Source organism: Sinohyriopsis cumingii, chromosome 3, assembly GCF_028554795.1.
Source record: "Sinohyriopsis cumingii isolate HCF-2022 chromosome 3, ASM2855479v2, whole genome shotgun sequence".
Lineage (NCBI taxonomy): Eukaryota > Metazoa > Mollusca > Bivalvia > Unionida > Unionidae > Sinohyriopsis > Sinohyriopsis cumingii.
In genome coordinates, this window is record NC_142963.1 from 91,434,238 (window position 1) to 91,457,320 (window position 23,083).

General features: G+C 32.6%; 1 protein-coding gene and 1 long non-coding RNA gene across 7 annotated transcripts in view; one reads left to right on the forward strand and one right to left on the reverse strand.

Moving 5' to 3' along the window:
* LOC149803278 (mismatch repair endonuclease PMS2-like) overlaps positions 1–23,083 on the forward strand; it is a 163,936-nt gene that overhangs the window by 125,378 nt on the left and 15,475 nt on the right. For 5 of the 6 annotated variants that reach the window (XM_089952949.1, XM_089952950.1, XM_089952951.1 and 2 more), the window contains 3 exons: positions 6,703–6,803; positions 10,261–10,329; positions 18,672–18,709. In XM_089952949.1, the coding sequence (XP_089809075.1) occupies positions 6,703–6,803; positions 10,261–10,329; positions 18,672–18,709 (208 nt within the window). Of the gene's footprint in view, positions 1–6,702; positions 6,804–10,260; positions 10,330–18,671; positions 18,735–23,083 lie in introns of all 6 variants that reach the window. The other variant, XM_089952952.1, reaches the window with a different exon arrangement.
* LOC149803279 (uncharacterized) overlaps positions 1–23,083 on the reverse strand; it is a 67,260-nt gene that overhangs the window by 10,995 nt on the left and 33,182 nt on the right. The gene's annotated exons all lie outside the window — the stretch shown is intronic.

Genomic DNA, 23,083 nt, shown 5'->3' on the forward strand with positions numbered 1-23,083 from the left:
ATTCACTAAATGGGCCATCCACAACATAATTCTTGGAAGATTTATTCCCTTTAACATATTTTTATTGGTCTGGCAACCAGATTTTGCTTTGAAGGTATGCTTTGCCATTTGTTTTTCCTCTTTTCCAATTTTGGGAACTACATTGAGGATACTTCTAGATTAGCACTAATGTCATTAAAGTCAAACCTCGAAAACTCTGACATCTCTGAGTCAGATGGGCGAAGTGACAGATGTCATCCATGTTGGCAGCCATAAACCTGTGCTGCATTGTAAAAATTGGACAATTTGACCTGAAGAGCATTTGAGATTGGCAACTAAATTAATATAGAAAAAGAATATTAATTTAATTGCAGAATTTTGTAAAACTGTGCATGGAGTTCTTTAAATGTCTGTTATATGTTGTTATGTATCTCTATATTGTGTGCTTAACTTTTGTCCTTGATTGTAGATTGTTTGTTAAATTGGTCATTTGTAAACACCTTAATTACATAGCTAACCTTTGTGCATAACTGAAAGTTGCTAACATGTTTATATAGCAAGAGTTCAACGTCAGTTTTGTTTACAGTTAGAATAGGTTTTTCCATTGTAAAGTCTTCACATTTTAGTATATTAAAGGTCAAGTGAAAATCTGTGTGTGTGTGTGTATATATATATATATATATATATATATATATATATATATATATATATATATATATATATGGACTTGGTATTAACAAATAATTCATTCCTGTTCAAGATCAGTCTGTGGTAATCCTTAAAAGTTATGTTCAAATATAATTTGAAAGGAATTATTTATTTAAATTATTCATTGGAATTCCTAAGTGCTCATTGATTTTGGATTAACACATTATTTTGGAATTATTGTGAAGTTTTTCAAAGACATTTTTGACTGCATCATTGTGGTACATCAGGACATTTAAGACTATTGGAAATTATTTGGAACATTCTATACTTTTGGACTTTTGATAGGACATTTAGGATTATTTGGGATTTAATTCATGATACTGTAAGTGTCTCTTAAGTTTTCACTTTGTAACTTAGAGAAATAAATTGTTTGTTCATTTCACTTAAAGTGTTGATTTTACTATTTTTCTCTGTTGCATATTTTAAGAAGTAGTCATAACAATATACTGTTATTATTATTATTATTATTATTATTATTATTATTATTATTATTAAATTAAAATTAAGATCATGATTTTTTATGAACAGTATAGTTATGACCACTCTAGTGCAAATGAAAAGATGATTTAGGGTAAAAGAACTGGTTTTATATGACTATGGCACATGATTTTTGTTTCTTTTTAAAAAATACCAATAACGCAAGCTCCTGGGTGAAAATACTACTATATACATATGAAGGCTTACAAAAAATAATGCCCTTTCAGTGTGGCAATATTAGGACAACTCCATGGAGTCCATCATGAAGTTTAAATTCTTTCCAGCTTGTTGGTAGATTGACAGATTGCAGACTGTTTGTCAGAACTGCTCTAGGTTGGTACTGTCTGGGTCAAATGTTGTTTTAATGAGAGTAAGATTCTTCACATGAAGCACAAACTCATACATTAAACCATCACACCCTTTGTAACTTTAACAATAATTTACAGGCACTTGCTGATATTGACCTCATTCATTCTAGGCATTACAGATTACTATGGGAGTTAAGTGACATGTTCTTTAGTCTGATTTATTCATGTTTACAATGGATGAAATCAACATCGTTGGTGTTTATATCATTTTTTGTCATACACTTGTTCATAGTTGTGTTGACGACATGTTTTGCCTAATAAGTGTGGTTGCTGGTTGCATTCTGCTGATGGTAGCTCATGACTGAATTCATAAAATAAATTCTTCTTCTTCTTATTATTAATTTTATTATTATTATTATTATTATTATTATTATTATTATTATGTTTTATGACACTACTCCCTCAATAACTCATGCTCCAATACATTGCAGACAACTTATAATTCTGGGTCAGGCATGGATCCCATTTTTTAAACTAGAACATGCTAACAAAATTGGCTCCAGTTTGTTGAACAGAAGAAAGTCACAATCAAAATTGGTAAATGTAACCTTGATACATGTTAATCACTTGTTTTATCATAAAATGTATGATCAGTACCCAAAAATTTGAATTAACATCATGAAATTCTCGTCTTTTAATAACACGTCATATATTTTGTTAAATTTTCTTTCCAAACAGGATTCTCAAATAAATTTTGTCAATCTTTTAATTTAGGTTCTGTGTGAATGCAATTTGCACTCTTATATTCAAATGCGAATAAATGCCAATCTGCCAACACAGCTGTGTCTGCCAGTGCTTCTGTGAGAACCTGATTAAGTATTGGCAATGTTTTGATCTCCTACTTGGAGAAGTATTTGATTCATTGTTACAATCAATTAAGAGCAGAGCGGTATTGTATTATCATATTAATTACATTTTATTTTGAAACAAAAGAGTTGGAGAAAAAGAAAAGTTAAAAGGTATGCATCCTTGTGAGCTCACAGTCACGGTTGTGTCGGGGCAATCCATTTCAATTGATCACTGCTGTAAATATTATTCTGTAAGTAATATAATTAAACTACCTTGAATTACCATGAATTAAACTTCTCGTTCACAAATGTGATCAAAGATGGCATGCAACCAAGCAAAATGAGTATTTGGTGAGTAAAAACTTTGTTTCATAGATATGGTTAATTATCGAGAAGTGAACTTAAAATTCCAGAATTGGCCGTAAGGGATTTGTTCAGGGATGAGCAGAAGTTCACTATTATTATTTCTTCAAGGAAACAAAACTTCAGGATCAAGTTCAACATTGATGGTTGTTTCATGAAATAAATATCCCTAGTGTTTAAAAGAATGTGATCTTGTTGTAAATCAACAAGAACAAAAAGCATTGACCTAATACACTATATTTGTTTAGATCTGTTGTTATTAAAACCTTTTTGTCATATTGTCACTGATATTTCAGAGGTTGGGTATCTTGAACATAAAGGTAATTGATATAAAAAAAGCAAACAACATCAACAGTTATGTCTGTGATTATCAAAGAGTATTCATTCATTAAACAACACCTTTACACCCCCACTCCACCTTCCCACCCACCCCCATTTTTCTTGATGTCAAGCAGAAATGGCGTCCCATTCCTAATTTTTATTGAGGGAGAGATGTATTATCATTATTGTTGTTGTTATTATTATTATTATTATTAATATAAAATTAAGATTATGATTTTTTAGGAACAATAAAATAGTCACTATGTGGAGCAGTTTTGTGCAATTTCTGAGACAGGAACATTATTTTGACTAGATCTGAAAAATGATCTTCCAGAAACACAATATTAAATCCAGCTACAAATTGGCAAATAGTGTCTCAGCAAATTTAACTTTATCAACATTTGATGCAAATTCCATGGATTTCAGTGATGGCATATTTGTTGTTGGGGTAATATACTTTTTTGAGATAGGGATACTGCATGACACTTGATGCCATTCTTGACAATGTATCTAATCTTAAAATCAGCTTTATAGAAGAGCAGAATACATATTCATGTCCATTTGAACTTGATTGTACCACTGAAATTCCTGTTTCCATCCATCTTTAAATTTTTATGCAATATTGTGGTTGCTTATTGTTTTGCACTGAGAGATAATCCTGTCCAAAATCATCTTCACAAGCCAAGTGTAACGAATTTTTAGTTGCATGTCCTCATTTCCTAATAAAATCACACAAATACATCCTTCCCTAGCAAGGTGTCGTGATGGAAAGAAGAACAAAGGTTTCCTCATGTAACTGAAGGCTGTCATGCTATGAAAGCTTCCCACGCTTGAGGTATGTTTTGAAATACATTAAACATGCCATGTCTTGATATTGCTATATTTTGTTACCTTGATGCATACTTTGTTAAATATTAATGTATCTCTTTCATGATTCTTTGATTAATATGCTTACTTCTTGTAAACTCAGCTGCATTCCGACTCGTGATGTCATTTCAGTACCACACTCTCCAGTGTGTAAGTATTGAAATTATGTCATGAGGCAGGATGCATTACACATTTTCATTGGTTGACTGAGTTTCCATTAGCTACCGTATTTGTATATAAATACATCTGCATCAACAAATGAGAGCTGCTTTCACACATTGAAACACCAACTTAAGCTTTTGTAATAAAAGAAACAAAACCCTAAACCATGGCTATGGCAATGCTTCAGGTATCATTGAAGTTGGATTAAAACCAACCATAACAATATTAGATGAACTATAAATTTATCCTGTTTGGAAATACAGACTAAATTACCATATTTCTCCATCTATGGAGACATACTTCTAAAATCTTTCTCTCAAATCATGGGTAACAGTCCCAAAGAAAATATAGTATATGTAATAATATAAGTATGTGCGAAGAAGTAAAGTAAGGAATTATTAACCTTACAAGCCACAAATATATTGGTGCTTTGTCCTAGCGACATCTATTGGATTTCATGTGTTAACTCCCTTAGTATGTTATGCCAACTAACCAGTAGTGTGGTACATTGCACATCTGCTGAAAACAGTTGTTGCAATTGGTCTAAAAAGGATACTTTGGAAGTTTAACATCAGAAGTATGACTGTGTACCAGAGGAAAGCCATTACAGGTGTATTTGAGTGAACAGTATTTGTGCAAACACGGACTGACACTGGAAAATTGCTTATTTTTCAGTCCATTCAAGTTGTGTGCTCCCCTTGTCTTGATCACATAAGAACAGTGTTCAAATTTGAACATCTTAATTTTATTGGATGCAGTAGCTTGCTGCCGCATCCAATGAAATTCACAGACCTGAAGCTTAGAAATATCTGCTCAATATGCCATGGTGTATATAGGATTATCTGAACCTTGGCTAGTGAACATGGTCCAAAAGCTTTTTAATCATACATCTTGACAACTTTAATCATTGAAGCAGAAAATCTTTTACAGAGAGAATCAAAATAATGTTTATTGTTTAAGCTGAGTGAGCTCCTTAGTAACCCCACAATAGTCAACTAACATTTATAATCTTTTTGGAATTCTGCTCACACATAGTATAATCCAACTTAACTAACTTCAAACAATGAAGCCAGCTGACTTTGTCTACAGGATCTAAGGGCGAAATTAGCAACTACATTGACCTGCCCTTCTTGAGCCAGTTCATAGTCACATAATTATGGGCAGTATTACCATCAATATACTACACTCAAACAAAATGTGAAAACTATGGAGAATTTTTTTTTTTTCAATTATAATTTTGCATCCGCTGGAGATTTAAGTGATTGGAGACATCCCTAATCTCAGGAAACAAACCTCTCATGCAGGAGGTTCATATGTATGCATCATATTTATTCTGTGTGCAAGTGAAAAGTGGTTTGATCAGTAAACTTTAAGTGGGTTCCTGCCCTATTAAGTTTTAATCTCTCTTTTGTTGTCTGTCCGTGTTAAAAAAAAGGAAAAATGTTTATCTTTCAGTTTTACCTAATTTGGACACTTGTAAACGAAAATATGCTGAGCAAGTATTCTTTCATTTGTATATGAACTATTTCTCCAACAAGAAACTAGTTTGCAAGTGGAATGTATTAGATGATAAATGAAATGGTGGTATTTTTTAATCAGTAAACTGTTGTCATATTTTTTTAAACCGATCTGGTGGCCTAGTGGTTAGAACGTCCACCTCAGATGTGGGAGGTCGTGGTTTTGATCCCTGGCCGACTCATACCAAAGACTTCAAAAATGGTACTAACAGTTGCCTTGCTTGGTGCTCAGCATTAAGAGGTTAGGGTTAGGACTGGTCAGCCTGGTGTCAGGATAATGTGACTGAGTGGGACATCATGCTACATGTCTGTGGCGTGATGCCCCAGTGCTAGACATCACAATAAACTGCCACACTGCAGATATCGTAGCGATATGACTGAAAAATTGTTAAAGCTATGTTAAAAATCCAAGTCACACACACACACCATCTTATTTTTATTTGTCAGAATTGCTAATAAAAGCAAAATAACTTCAATCAATGAGCTATTTTAAACAATCTTCATAATTGCCACAGACAAACTTTATATATATAAAATTGATAATACGGTTTTTCTCACTTAACACGTTACAGAAATTTGCTGCAGAGGCCCTGGGTGGCGAGTGGTCTAGTAAACCCAAATATAATGGCCACTATGTATAGCTTATATTGTACTGAAAAATGATGTTAAACCCATACCAAGCAACCAACTATAGACTTTCCAAATTCTAAAACAATTTTTCTGCAAAATCTGAACACCATCCCTTAAAAAATCAAAATTGTCTCCTCATGAATCTTTTCATAGGTGAAGAGTTTAATTTTTCTTTCCTAGTCCTTGTTAACTCTACACAACCAGTAAAGGATAATAGTTGTCTCCTATGTTAAGCATTATATATATAAAATTAAAAAATTTGCAATGCATCAAGTTTTCTTTCCTTTTTCTCTTCATTTAATAAATATATTAAATTACCTGTTACCTTAATAATTTTGTTACGGTGATGTAAGATATAATTACTGTTGTTTGTTAGTTCCTTCCTTCTGTCTTTCATTCATCCATCCATCTGTTACACTTTGGTTGAGTTTTGTATTGGTTTAAGTCATTGATACAGGGCATTTGTGGTCTATAAACACATCCATTGTTTGTATATTTTGTCAATTATTCTTTTTTTTACAGTCCACTGACCCTGGAGCTAACATCCAGCAATGAAGCAATATTAATTGATAACCTGGATATATTCAGAAAAAACGGCTTTGACTTCATCCTTGATGAAGATGGTAAGATCAAATGATCAAAGTTTCACTTTAGTAATTTGCAAAATTGCTATATATAGAAACTTCATGACACTTTTGATCATAGTGGGAAACATTAGGTACGAATTTTCAAAAATAAAATGAGATTCAAAGAACATCTTGGATACAACTGTATATTGAAACAGATATTAGTAGATAACTTTTTTATTATATAAGTTTAATTCTGAATAAGAAATCAGATTTGTTAATATAATAAATGAAGATTTATCAAGTTAGAATATTACAAATAGTCATAAAATCAATTTATAATTTTATTAGTTCATTTTGATATAAGTGTTTGAATACTTTCTCAGTCTAATCATGTTTGGTAAGATGTCAGTACCACGACAAACCATGAAAAGTTATCCTCCTAAGCCTGGTCACCAGGTAATCTATTTTGTAAGATAGGACAGGGACTAAACTGTTTATATTGTCTTAACCCTTTACATCATTTAAGTGCTTTTGGACACTTCTACCACATTCCCATTAAAGCACTAATGGACATACCCATCTGATTCACATACAAATGTATTTCGACAAATGCACCGTCTGCATAGAAGCATGTTTTGATGCCTACAGTATACCTGAACCCTTTGAGCTGTTGCTGTAATGCCACTTTCAAAGAAAACCCTTTATTAGAAACTACATCATTGAGGTAAATGGCCATCAAGTTGCATTATGTGGTTGCTGTTTAACACATTAACCTCTAGAGGTTTTTGTCATTTTCACCTGAAATTGGAGTAGGAAACACATTTTGAAAGCTATTTCTGAAAAGATCCGAAAACACCAAATCCCAGGTGATCTTTCAATAACATACTGCCTTGTTGTGTTAGAAACATCAATTTTCATTGGCTATTTGGCTCGCGCATGAGCAGAAGGATAAAAGTTGGATTTTTTTGGTGCTAAACGGAGCTATTATTTTTGTATCGAGACCACTCTTTATTCCAAATGCCCAACTTATCCTACTTTTTGCAAAGGTTCATCTGTCTGTTTGCAGTTCATACCAGTTTGCCTTAGATCTGAGACCAAAAAGTCTAAAATCCGGACACAAAATCAGATCCCGACCACAGGCCAATTTTGGGTAGAAAAAATTTGGGTCCAAAAAATGCGGTTTTTCCCTCTGTATTTTGTAGTTCAACTAGAAATTCCAGATTATTTGGTATCATTGTAGAGCTACATCTGTCTACCTTTCTATAATACCAACCACTTTAGTGTATCTTGCATAACCATGACGCTACAGAGCTCGGCAGTAGGCTACTACCTCCTGCCACGTTAACTCATCGCTAGGGTTTAATGTGTTAAGATATAGTCATAATTAAAATTACTGGGTAACATTCTCCATCAAAATGGAGACCAAGGATTTCATTCAGTACTTTTTGGAGTTTGGATGATTAGGATTTTGGCTATCAAAAGCTTCAGTAAGTAAATATTGATGTAGGCAAAAATGATATTTGATAATTTATTAAATTCAGACGATTTAGTGAGACAGATGTATACAACAATTTGATAGATTTAGAGGTTGAGAAAGGTTAGCTGTTGAGAAAGGTTAGCTACCATTGGGCACACAGCTTCACTGAATGACGAGTATGTCAAGATAGGTTTCTAAAAATATTTCAGGAAAATAATCTTTGCTGTACAACTAGTTCTTATGAACATTGTACCCAGAGGTACCTTGTCTGAAAAAGTATATATTGTGCAGCATGTGCTGTGTAGTGTAAAAAAATATCAGTATTGATGGCAGCAGCTTGCATGATGGGTTATAGCTATTGTATAATAATGTTCCCATTCGCTGCCCGAAAATGGTCCTGGAAACTAACAACAAATTGGTGTCATTATTCTTAATATTGTTTGTCCTATTGAAATATCTATCAGAGCGACTGTACAAAGATATCTATTTAGTGCAAAAGCTGCCTCTCAAATTGTCACTTTTATACAACTGATTTTTATATATATATATATATATATATATATATATATATATATATATACACACACACACACACACACACACACACACACACACACACACACACACACCTCCCCCTCGACCGACTTCTGAAGACGCGAATAGAACAGATGCAGTTAATTGTATGGCTAATCCTTCTGTTTTTTTATACATATACCAATACAATAGTTTTGCTGAACCTTCATAGAAAACTGATAACCTTTGAAGTACCGACTACTGTGTATAAATACAAAGCAAATGGAAAAAATCTCAATCACAATTATATCTGTCGCCAGTGCAACATTTTACTCATTGATCTTTTCCTTTTGCCATCAGTCCCGTGTTACGGCTGCAGAGACTTAAACTCTGCAACAAGAAATAGCAAAAAAATAATAATAATTATTTATTTCTCAAAATACAGGAGTGAAAGAATCCCTAAATTGGGTGTGAATTTATGCTTATATATACGGTCCAATATTGCCAGGTGTTGACTCGTGTAAGTTTCATTCGTGGGAATGGAGATCCTATTTTTCTTGTTGAGAAAATTTATACAGCATTCAGTGATCATTCTTGGGATTTAGGAAGCAATTCGCTACAAGCTTTGTGAAGCTAGCCATAAAAGAGGGGGGTGGGGGGGCTGCTGAGAGACTACTGGTGTCACCTGTCAGCACTGGACTGTGAACGTGGATTCAGTAAGATGAACCTCATAAAAACTGACATCAGAAATAAGCTCTGCATCTCATCTCTCAAGAATTTAATGAGAATCAGCATGTACAGATGTGAAAAATTAGACTGAAACTGCATTCAACAAGTGGGCAGCCCTAAAATTGCGACGGATCTTCATGTAACACTTTGTAACATTTTGTTAATGCTTGTTGTAATTAAAGTATTAACTAACCCATCTAGAGGGAATTAAAAAAGATAAAAAATTATTGTGTTATAAAGATGATAAAATCCATGTGTTTATCTCTGTTTAACTTCTCCTTTTTTACGTTTTAATTCATACTGCCAGTTCAGGTAAATGAATGAATGAATTGTATGTGTGTGATTTGGATTGTTAACATAGGTGTAAAAAATTCTCATTCATATCACTACAACGTCTGTAGTGAGGCGGTTTATAGTGATGTCTAGCACTGGGGCATCATGCCGCAGACATGTGGCATGTCCCACCCAGTCACATTATCCTGACACCAGGCCAACTAGTCCTAACACTAACCTCTTAATGCTGAGCACCTAGAGAGGCAGCTGCTGTTACAATTAATATTAGTCTTTGGTATGACATGGCTAGGGTTTGAACACATGACATCCCACATCCAAGGCAGACGCTCTAACCACTAGGCCACCGGAATGGTCTGGTGAATGAATGAATGAATGAACTAATTAATTAATTAATTAATTAATTAATTAATTAATTAAAAGGTGAGTGAGTGAATGAAGAAATGAATGATTTAATTACTAAATAAATTTATTGAATCATTATACTTATTGATATTGCAGCTACTCTAACACAGAGAGTGAAGTTAATATCTACACCAGTCAGCAAAAATTGGAACTTTGGAAAAGATGGTAAGGATGTTTTGAAGAATTCCATTTGAGATATTTACAATATTTATGAGGAAAAAAAAGAAAATTTTGTATTGTATGCTGATAGACTACATTAGGCTGTAGAATTAAACTCCAGATGAAAACTGAATTGCCTTTACTATTAAGGTGATTGGACAAAGAAGGGACTTTTTAGCCATTAGTTTTCATCAGTATCAGTCAACATCCCATTTGAAGTAATGTTTGTCTATGTATACAATCTTAAAAGTATTATTGTTCTTAAAGAGTTAACTGGTAGTACAGATGCAAAGCATAGAAGCAATTATCATTAAAAAAAAGGTGAATTCCTAGGGTTTTGCCCATAGGAAATAATGATAAATGGGTTCTATGCCATTTCCATCCTGTTACAGACTTGATATGGGGTGCATGTATTTTAATACAAATTTCTCTTTAAGAACAGTTGGTCAGCATAGCAGGAGGTGTGTCAGATTCTGGAATCACTTTCAAATCTACCGCTATTGTTGTTTTCTGAAATATATGTTTATTTTGGCAGTGATGTTCAGAAAGTCATGCTTAAATGATATGCATGATTGAGTTATTGCTAACCCTGTCTTTTACTGTCAAATTACTTGTTTCCTTAAATAAACATAACTTGGCCATCTAAATCACATGTCCTTGAATTGGACAAACAGAAAAAGCATATGTCTTCATTACACAGGACTTTAGTTAATATTTTTCATTCCTGACCTTTTTTCTTTTTTTTCTTCACAAACATGTATTATCAAGTGCAATAGCAATGTGCATGAATTAAGGAAGAGTACACTTGTACAAAAAGAATATTAAAATAATATTATAAAAACACAACAACATCAAGGTAGCTGTTGGCTGGGAACCTTCCCACGGACTACATTACAGTTTATTCTCTCACGTATGTGTTTTTGCAGATGTCTGTATCATATATTATTTTATAGTATAGTTTTTATTTGAGTCATTTGGGTTAATGACATTTTTTTCTTTAATTCTGTGGCTGGCCTGTGCAATATAAAGAGTACAATATCTGCTTTCTCCATTAATAAATCAAGGTTATTGCCAAGTTCAGGTCAACAACCAATTAGATGAAAGTACACCATGAAATAGTTGAATGGAGGTCATGTGAACATCGTGTGATCTTAGGAGAACATCTGTACTCCAGAGCTATCATGCATACCCTAGTTACTGATTGGCTCAGTAATAATAAAAAAGTCAGAGAAAGACTGTTGTGTGGAATATTTTCTTGTGATTCAGAATTGTTGATTTGATGCTATAAAAGAATTAAATATGCAGCATTTCATTTTTCAGTTATATTTCAGCTTTGTAAGAGTTGGAGGGAAAATTTGATTTAGTCATACGTAATATGTTCTTTGAAACTCCATTGCAGAAAACCATTTATTCTAAACAAACAGTAACTTGCTGGATTATCTGAATTATTCAGTAAATTGGATATTTATTTGATTTAGTTGGATTATTATGAAACATTATGCGATTTTTGTGGCATTCACTTTCATTGGATATACATTGAAGTAAAACTTTTTGATAATAGAACAGTGTTATTTCATTTATGCTTCATTTGGAATACTTTGGATCAATACTAGGTTACTGTGAAATTAATAGTACATTTAGGAAATATTATAGGAATGCATACCATACACTAAGTTATTTATAATTCTTACATTATTTGATTTTATGTTTTAGGCAAATAAATTTAGTTTGGAATATTTTATGCTTGTTCGGTTTTACCTTGTCTTATACATAGTTTAAGCCCATAGGACTTAACAGTGTTGTTGTTGTCTATACATACCTACATCTATAAAATTGTACTTGCCTTTGCAAAAGGTAACCACAAGAACTAAACAAAATTAAAATACTGAAATAAAAAGAACAAGAAAAAGAAGTTAAGCAAAATATAAAGAATGTAGGTGAATGTGCATGATTATATCCTGCATATATATCACTAGTAAATTGTTAATTAGTAGTATTCATAATTTTTAGGTATATTACAGCAATTAAAACATTCCTATTCAGCTTTGATATATGTAAGCAAAAAAAGGGAAGGAGAGATAGAGATGTAAATGGTTGACAAGTTCACCTCCAGAAAATACCAAACTCTTAAACAAGGTTAGGTTTTTAGTAAATATCTTTTTTTAAAAATTACAAAAATCAGGAAGGCCAAAACTCTACCCTCAATCACAAAGGTCAGGCACACCATATATATATATATATATATATATATATATATATATATATATATATATATATATATACACACACATACATATTAGTGATATACTACTATTTTTAATATATGTGTCCCCAACGATATGTAGAAATATCAATGTGCTATACTACTATTTGTAATATATGTCCCCCTAGATAATATGTAGAAATATTAGTGTGCTTTACTACTATATTAATATATCATAGGCAGGTATTTAGTGCTGTGGGAACAGCCTTCCCTTACGTTTTCATGCATTCACTTTTTTACACCTGCCATTGTCCCCCAGCATCTGAGTAACATGCGTTCCCTCACTTCTTTATTGTGTTCTCTCACATCTTTATTTAGCACTACACCACTGAGCATAGGTATCATATAAAGTTTCGAAGAATATCAGTTTATTGTTTCTTTTGGCTAATTCTTTCTGAAATTGTGTATCTGTTATGAAAGTTTTTAAACAAAGGTAGAGATGGAGGCTTTATTTCATGCTTTCTAATGTGTAGGAATCTTTTAGCTATCATTAGTGTATAATTAATTTCATTGTTAGGTTTAATAAATCACAATTATTCTTTTGAGTGACAAAGGAAGAAATAAATTAGTGTTTTTTATGATTTAGTGTGTTTCTTATAAGAATTATGTGGAGTAATTTATGCTGAAACCACATTAAATCAGAATCAGTAGTTATACACATTATGGCAGAATGTTTTTCCCAATCAAATTGATTTGGTGGATTTGTAGTTATATTTTCCATTTAATTATTATTTTTGTTAATAGTATATCTCTATCTTTCATCATGATGTTATAATAAATATTTATGCAACCTTTCTTTGTTTTTAAGATAAGTAATATTTGTAATAAAAGATTTTTCTAAAATTTCTTGTTCAGATTAGTAGCTAATCTACTCATATATAATCTCACAGAATTAATGACCCCAGCATATTGCAAAAAGTTGGTCCCAATATTTCATTTACTTCTTGCCATGAAAGAATTCTTCATTCTTCAGAACAATATCATTTAGAAATAGTACCATATTTACTGTATTTGTTGGAACACCATAAATTAATTTTAAAAGTAATTTTTTGTGCACTGTATGTTCTGGGTCACAATTTTTTTTTCTCGAATCGTTAAGTTGTGGGACACCTTTTAAATCATTCGAAAATTACATGTCGGAAATGCACTCCAACTGAAATTTTATTTTAAAAAATATAAAACTGTGTACTTGAGATAAAACTATTTAATCACTGCAGCAGCATCTCATCAACACAACCCTTCTCCTGCACATGTACGATCCATTCTTTCGGTACGTTAATTATTTTTTTTAGCTTTCTCATACAGTGAAAAATTGTTAGAGACAACACATCAAATGAAGCGGAAACTGTAACGACAAAAGTCAGATTTTTCAAATCTGCACTTGTATTGCAAATTCTCACACTTTTGACCCCCATCTTATCATCAGTCCATCCAGGAATGCAATCAAAGTACACTAGAGTTTCATCCATGTTTATGATCATATTGTTGGCCAAATGATCTGTTTTTCTTCTGGCCTTCACGAATTCATCACGTGATTTTATTTTCTCCAAATCTTCTGGATGATGCTGGGTCATCGATGTTCACGCACGAAGCACTATATTATGCCACTTTAAAAACTGTTCCATTGTTTCACTTTATTTTCAAAATTTTCGTGAATACCAGTGAAAAGGAACCAAGGTTAGCATCCATATCTCAGCCGTCTTTGTATATTCAAAAATAAAAAATAAAAGATCTGCACACTTAAAAGAATCCATAGTCGGCTTCCAAGGTCAGCTTGCTTTGCAATAAAATAACCTTTGTATTGATATCCTTTAAAAAAAAATCTGGCTTCTGAGTCCAAAGTCAGCTTCCGAGGTAGGCTTGCTTTGTAATAAAAATAACCTTTGATGTGTGGTATCGGACATAATTTCGTGGATATATTTTATTCTTTAATGCTCATGTTGAAAAAAGGAATAAATGATAACAACACAAGGTAAGTTTCTTTTTATTATCAATTAAGCGTTTTATTTATATTTATCTGTTTTATTGCAAGCAAGAAGGGAAGGAGCAAGCACAAATGCAATACAAATTTGTTTCATTTCTTAAGTCTTGGGACATATGACCAAAGTGAAAAAATATTTCACCATAAGTTCTGGGACAGGAATTTTTTAATATATTTTATCGTGTCCCAACATATATGGTAAATACGGTATAACTTTTGAAACATTGTTTGCTGAAAGAATATTGATATTCCAACCCAGATATTTTTACTGTGCATTAAAGGCTCAGCAGTAAATTCTGAAGAAAAAATCTTTGATTAAAAAAAACTTTATCGAGTATATAAGATATAAAATGAACTTTCCAAAGTTTATTATCAACATTATAACTGATAACAAACTTAATAAATTCTTCAAAACAATTAAAACAGTGACACATCAGTTTTCTTTATTTTCATTTTTTGGCAAGTAGTTCTCAGACCCAAATAATTTAAGATCAGTCACAGCAATCCTTCCATCTTCATAACTTTTACTTGTTTCTTTTCTTTTTTGTCATGTCATCTGTCCCATGTCATCACAATTACATGTACCTGTTTCTTTTCTTTTTTATCATGTCATCTGTCCCTTGTCACAATTACTTGTGGATTAAACTGTTTCATTTTTATGAACCATTCTGAAAAATTTGGTTAACATTATTAATATAGGATTTAATTTTGATAAATCAAGTAATTTTACCACAATAAGATTTCCTAAAAGGGGTCAGATTTTTCTCACACTATTGAGCCAGTAATAATTTGTTTTCATTTAATTTACCATCTTAATTCTAGTTTATCATGGGAGTCAAATCTGTAGAAAAGATAATGCCTAAAATTGTGAAGAAGTCATACATCGGGCATAAATTATACTCTATACAAAAATAATGATTTCAGTTTTTCATGATTCCTATCCATATTATTTCTGCTTTCTCTCAATTTACACTGAGGCCAGATGTTGCATAGAATTTTAATCTAAGTGTTGTATTATTAAGATTTTTGTTGGATCCATCCAAAAACAATGTAGTATAGTCAGCATACTGTCATATTAGAAATTATTTTACATCAATATTTTTTAAATATAAAACTGTACTTGAGATATAACTCTTTAATCCACTGCAGCAGCATCTCATCAACACAACCCGTCTCCTGCACACGTACAGTCTGTCATTTTGGTACATGAATACTTTTTTAACTTTCTCATACCGTGAAAAATTGTTGGAGGCAACACACCATCTGAAGTGGAAACTGCAAGAACAAAAGAAAGATTTTTTTTCAAATCTGCACTAGTCTTGCTAATTCTCACACTTTGATGCCCATCTTAACGTGATTTTATTTTCTCCAAATCTTTTGGATGTTCGCGCACGAAGCACTATATTGTGCAACTTTAAAAACTGTTCCATTGTTTTACTTTATTGTCAAACTTTTTGTGAATACTGTTGAAAAGGAACCAAAGTTAGCTTCCATATCTCGGCCGTCTTTGTATATTCAAAGCTAAAAAGATAAATCGGCACACTTAAAAGAATCCAGTAGTCGGCATCTGAGGTCAGCTTGCTTTGCAATAAAATAACCTTTCTATTGATATCCTTTAAAAAAATTCGGCTTCCGAGTCCAAAGTCGGCTTCCAACGTCGGCTTGCTTTGTAATAAAAATAACCTTTGTCTTTGATGTCCTGTCAGCAAGTTCAAAGAAGTTTACTGCTGGCTGCCAGTTGTGTTTATTTACCACCAGGGCTTATATGTGCTTGGCATCTTTAGTAATAATTAATACAAAGGTGCACTGATGTCTGCGGGTAAATATTAATGATACTTATGTAACCCGCGCTGGTGAAAAGATTGTCACTTGCACCCAGGTGAATGTGTTTTAAAATAATGATTTTTATCTGCGATATACTGGCATACACTATAGTTTTCTTCTGGCCTTAACGAATTCATCACATGATTTTATTTTCTCCAAATATTCTGGGTGACGCTGGGTCATCAACATCTGTGCACAAAGCACTATATTGTGTCACTTTAAAATTTTTCCATTGTTTCAATTTATTTTCAAAATTCCCGTGAATACAGTTGAAAAGGAACCCAAGTATGCTTCCATATCTCGGCCGTCTTTGTATATTCCAAAAAAAAAAAAAAAAAAAAAACTCACTCCACAGAATCCATAGTCAACTTCCGATGTCGGCTTGCCTTGCAATAAAATAACCTTTGTATTGATATCCTTTACAAAATAAAGTAACCGGGGTCGGCTTCTGAGGTGGCCTGCTTTATAATAAAAATAACCTTTTGTCTTTGATGTCCTGTCGGTAGGTTCAGAGAAGGAGTTAACTGCTTTCTGCCAGTCGTGTTTATTCACCACCAGGGCTTATATGTGCTTGGTGTATATAGTAAAGATAATTATGTAACTCTAGCTGGTGAAAAGACTGTCACTTGCACTCAAGTGAATGTGTTTTCAAATGATGATTTTTTTTTTGCGAGATACTGTCATACAGTAGACCTGGATATAATTCAATCTTGATTATTTTGGACCCAACACCGTGTCATGCGTGAATGGTGTCTTCAAGATATCAGTTGACTATTTCCCTCTTGTATGCGATTTTGTTGGCTCCAGTTTTCAGTCGGATAACATGTTCAAACCTTTGAGCACAACCACACACAATTGTTTCTCGGTGTTCATGTCAATGAACAACATGGTGTGTGGTATCGGACATAATTGATACACGCTACAGAATGGAAGCCTACGCTACTTATACGGATTTCGTGGAAATATTTTATTCTTTAATGCTCATGTTGAAAAAAGGAATAAATGATAACAACACAAGGTTAGTTTCTTTCTTTTTATTATCAATTAAGCGTTTCATTTATCTATTTTATTGCGACGTGCAGTGGGGTGGGTGGGCACAAATGCAATACAAATTTATTTCGTTTCTTAAGTCTTGGGACATATGACCAAAGTGAAAAAAATGTTTCTCCATAAGTTCTGGGACAGGAAAAAAAATAATTATTTTATCGTGTCCCAACATATACGGTAAATACAGTAGTACTTTTTTAAAAAAAGTTCCATTCACAGAGTTGAAAGCTAGCAGTCCTGTACCATTTTCTTTCTTACAATAATACGGGTAGGTCAGAAAGTATCATAAATGATGTGGATCTGTTCAGGCCCAACCCCATTATTTATTATACATATCAGTACACGATAAATATAATTAGTGTGTTGTGTGTGAAAAATAACATGCATTACAGTAAATAAAAATAGACGTCAGTAATAATATACATGGTTTATTACAGTAAGTAAAACAGACATCAGTAATAATATACATGGTTTATTACAGTAAGTAAAACAGACATCAGTAATGATATACATAGTTTATTACAATAAGTAAACATAGACCAGTAATAATATACATGGTTTATTACAGTAAGTAAACATAGACCAGTAATAATATACATGGATTATTACAGTAAGTAAAAATATACATCAGTAATAATATACATAGTTTTTTACAGTAAGTAAACATAGACCAGTAATAATATACATGGTTTATTACAGTGAGTAAAAATATACATCAATAATGATATACATGGTTTATTACAATAAGTAAAAAATGTACATCAGTAATAATATACATGGTTTATTACAGTAAGTAAAACAGACATCAGTAATAATGAACATGGTATACTTCAGTAAGTAAAACAGACATTAATGATATACATGGTTTATTACAGTAAGTAAAAATAGACATCAGTAATGATATACATGGTTTATTACAGTAAGTAAAAATAGACATCAGTAATGATATAAATGGTTTATTACAGTAAGTAAAAACAGACATCAGTAATAATATACATGGTTTATTACAGTAAGTAAAACAGACATTAGTAATAATGAACATGGTATACTTCAGTAAGTAAAACAGACATCAGTAATGATATACATGGTTTATTACAGTAAGTAAAAATAGACATCAGTAATAATATACATGGTTTATTACAGTAAGTAAAACAGACATCAGTAATGATATACATGGTTTATTACAGTAAGTAAACATCAACCAGTAATGATAGACATGGTTTATTCTTGCAGATATTGAGGAAATGATCTTCATGTTGACTGACAACCCAGTAAGTATCCAGTGATAATATGCCAGTAAGTATCTAGTGATAATATGCCAGTAAGTATCCAGTGATAATATGCCAGTAAGTATCCAGTGATAATATGCTAGTAAGTATCTAGTGATAATATGCCAGTAAGTATCCAGTGATAATATGCCAGTAAGTATCCAGTGATAATATGCCAGTAAGTATCCAGTGATAATATGCCAGTAAGTATCCAGTAATAATATGCCAGCAAAGCATTTTTTTTAAAACTGAAAACACCCAACCTAACAACTGTAATAAAATGTATCTTCAACTAGACAAAAGAGTATCACATAATTTAATAGAATCCATCACCCTATTTCCAATTAGATTTTTTAAGTAAGCAGTAAAACAAGTACACATTTTATCATCCTTGAACTGAATGTTACTGATATTCCCTTTTATGTATTGTACAGGAGTGATGTACTGTACACAGGTTTATGTATTGTTCAGAAGTGATGCACTGTACACAAGTTTATGTATCATCCGGGAGTGAAGCACAAGTTTATGTATTGTCCAGAAGTGATATTCTGAACACTGTTTATGGTTTTTCCAGGAGTGATGTGTACTGTACTGTTCTGTGTTGTGCAGAAGTTATAAAGCACAAGATCACACACCACAATATTATGGGTGTATGTCTCTTTGTTGGGTATTTTTGCTTAGTTTGAATTTTTTTTCTCCATTTTTGTATGGTATAGCTTCTGTTAGCATATGTGCTTAAAATATTTTGTCCAGCTCATGATAAAAAGTAAAATATAACAAGCATAAAACTATTGACCAGTAATAAATTGTATATTATCAGTCAGTCAATTTGCAAAAAATGTTCATTTTGACCTGCCATTGTCTGTAACCTTAACTTGGATTTTAATGCATGCATTATAATGCTGAAAGAACTTTTAAAATCATGATAGCAATATATTCAGGGCTGTTCCAGTAAAATATAATTGGGACCCAGAGAAAATATCCAAAAAAAATTCTTGAGCTATCTCAAAATATGTGTTGAATTTGTATGGTTATTATGTTGAATTTGTATGTTTGTTAGGCAATTTCACAACAATTTTTTTTTCCTATTTTAATATACTCCAAAATTACATACTGGTTTATTTTTCCTTATAAGAAGTGTACACTATAGCAGGGGTTGGCAGCCTATGTCATGTGTGCTACAAGTTGGCACATCCAGAGGTTTTGTATGGCACACGAAGGGCAACAAAAATCTCAATTTAAAACTGTTACTCTCTTACTGGTGGCAGTCACTTGTTCATTTTGTAATTAATCCGGATAAAAATGGCATGCTGTGTAAAATAGGTTGCTGACCCTTGCATTATAGTAACCAATTTTGTACCTTGTCCTGCTGTCCCAGAAATCCATCACATGTATTTCCTATTAATAGAAAGGTAAAGAAAGCTAGCATGTGAATTGTGGCCCAGGTTTGAACATCTGATGCTTGCTTTAAGCCACAGTACTTTAAGACAATTAAAATCAACATTTTCTTTGTGTTTCCTTTGATTTTAGAGTGCATTTAAATCTCATTTTGTCAGATATTTCTTAGCACTCGCTATCATTGTAAAGACACTCTTTGACCCACTTGATGATGGCAGGTTCTCAATAAAAAGTATGTGAAGTCACAAAAAACATGTTGCATGATTCAAGAATGGGAATGATGTTAGGATGGTTAAAAATAGTGATGCAAAAATGTTTAAGGCACTTCATTCTTGAAATTTAATGATACTTCACTTCAATATCATGATTTGTTGAGTTTTCTTAGCAGCTGGACACTGTTCAGTGTTCTCTCCATAGCCTTTCACCATAATGGTCCCAATAAGCTATCATTTCAACCTATGATGCTTTAGAACCTGCCAGTATGCTTCATGTTTTCTGCTAGCCTTTAAAACTGAATCTCTTCCATAAATGTCCTGTCAACTAATTTAAAGCTAATGCTGCCTAAATCAAAGTCCTATCATTCAGTTGCTCACTCATTTAGCTATTATTTTGTATGTTGGACTTAACCTTGTCTAAATTCAAGTTTTGTTTCTACTTGACCTGAATTATTGATTTTTTTAAAATTTGATTCTGTAAAAAAAATCTAATAGCTAAAATATTCTCTATTTGTATGGGTTGAATACCAGGATAAGTATTAATAGAAATATGTTTATTTGGGTCTGGGTCAAGATTATTGGAATTTTCCTACAATTTACCTGGGTACTGTGACATTGTCCAGGCTCTATGTTATAATTTTAGTAACAGACCTTTTTATAATAACTAATATTTTATTTGTAAAAATTAAGAACTTTCTAGAAGGCTATTTTTAACATTAGGTAATGATTTTTTAAGAAACTGTTAATTGTGACCTGAGATCAAGTAAAGAACTACATAATCTTGTCACTGGAAAGATTATCCATTTGTGCTTAAGATCTAGTAGAATTAATGTGTATTATTGTTGTGTCCAGTAGTTCATTTGTGCTGGAATTTATTTCTTCAAATTACTCAATTCAAATTGAATTTTCTCTGTAAATACAGAGTGCTCATTGCAAAATAATATTCTTTGACAGAGACATTCACTGGAATTTATAATGAATTCAAGCCTGGAATTATATGACCATCTTTTGTGTTTCAACAAAAGATGGTTGGTATGACAACACAATACTGGTCACTCACAATACTGGTCACCACAGGCACATCAACACCATCAGCGTTGAAGTTTATTTGGATTTCTATGAAAGTTTATTCAGAACATTAAATAATTAGGACTTTTATCTGTAATTCTAGGATTATTTTGGGATTTAATTTGCAATACTGTAAGTTCTTTTTTTCTTCATTTTCACTTTGTGTTATAGGGAAAAAATTATTTGGTTGAATTTTACAATGCTTGTTGTTTTCACTCTTTTCTGTTACATGTTATAAGAGCATAGACTTGTAACATTGTATATTGTGATCTATTGCTCTCAGTAGCTTAACATTGTGAACAAGTATATAAATTAGATGAGTGGAATGCTTGGTGCATGTTTTTCTTGTGAGGCCTCATCCTAGTGACTAATCAAGGTAATTGTTGATACATTAACTTTGCTTGTACTACTGGTGGCCACTCCAAGGTTAGTCAATGCCAGTGACTTTCAGCCAGTAAAATCTGTCTTGTACAGGTGGACATTCAAGAGAAAACAGAAACATTAACTCCTTAACTACTAGTGCTGTTGTAGTGACACACTGCTCTGTCTAGCTGCTATTGCCACAGCTGCTGCAGATTTGGGGGCTGACTGCCAGAGCCTGATGCTGCTGCAGCCATACAATAACTTTTTAAGTGATGTTTGTGTGTGTGATTTGGATTTTTAATGTAGCTTTAAAAAAATTTCAGTCATATTGCTACAACATCTACAGTGTGGCAGTTAATAGTGATATCTAGCACTGGGGCATTATGCTGCAGACATGTAGCATCATGTCTCACCCAGTCACATTATCCTGACATCAGGCCGACCAGTCCTAACACTAACCTCTCAATGCTGAGCACCAAGCGAGGCAGCTGTCAGTACCATTTTTTATAAGTCTTTGAGGCAGATGCTCTAACCACTAGTCCACCAGAGCAGTAACTTTTTAGTAGATGATTTGGGGTTATGGGCTAATTGTTTTAGTTATTTTCTGTATAATAGACTTATTTAGAGACTTGAACATTGCATATTAAAATCTCTGGCTACCTTATGTCTGTTGGTTTCTTTTATCCTGCTGACATCCACAAGATAGGCATTAAAATCCATGAATAAAACACAATAAGACTATTTTTAAACACTAAAATATATCTGCAAATCTTTTTTACAAAGTTATTGGTCAAATATATGCATATAATTATTTTAAAATGTTATCTAGTCATTGCGTTCTGTTTCTTAGTTCTTCATGGTGTATAAAGAAGCAGTTATGCTTTATGCACAGACATCACACTGACATGCTGCCTTTTTTCTTGCCCTGGTGTTTTGGCTTGTGTGGGCCAATGAACATCTCCAGTTATCAATTACAGACTATGCTTTTCTCTTTCTTGATCCTTGAACTGTCCTTATCATCAACTGAGCAATTCAAAAATCCAATTGTCTTCATTTGATTTCGTTGTGTTTTGGTAACAGGTTTGTGGTTGGATGCAGTTATTAATACATTCACTAAAGCCACATCAAAGCAGAACCAAAACACATTTCCACCATTTGGTAGCTCTGTGACTGGTGGAATACTGCATTCTTTTCTGGTCTGCCAGGTCAACCCCCAATATGTTTTTTTGTTATACAGTTTTAGACAATTGGAGCTGGCACTTCCTGGTAGGTTCTATTTTTTGGCCTCCTACACACCATCCTGCTCTCACTTGGATCACAACTTGTTGATAGA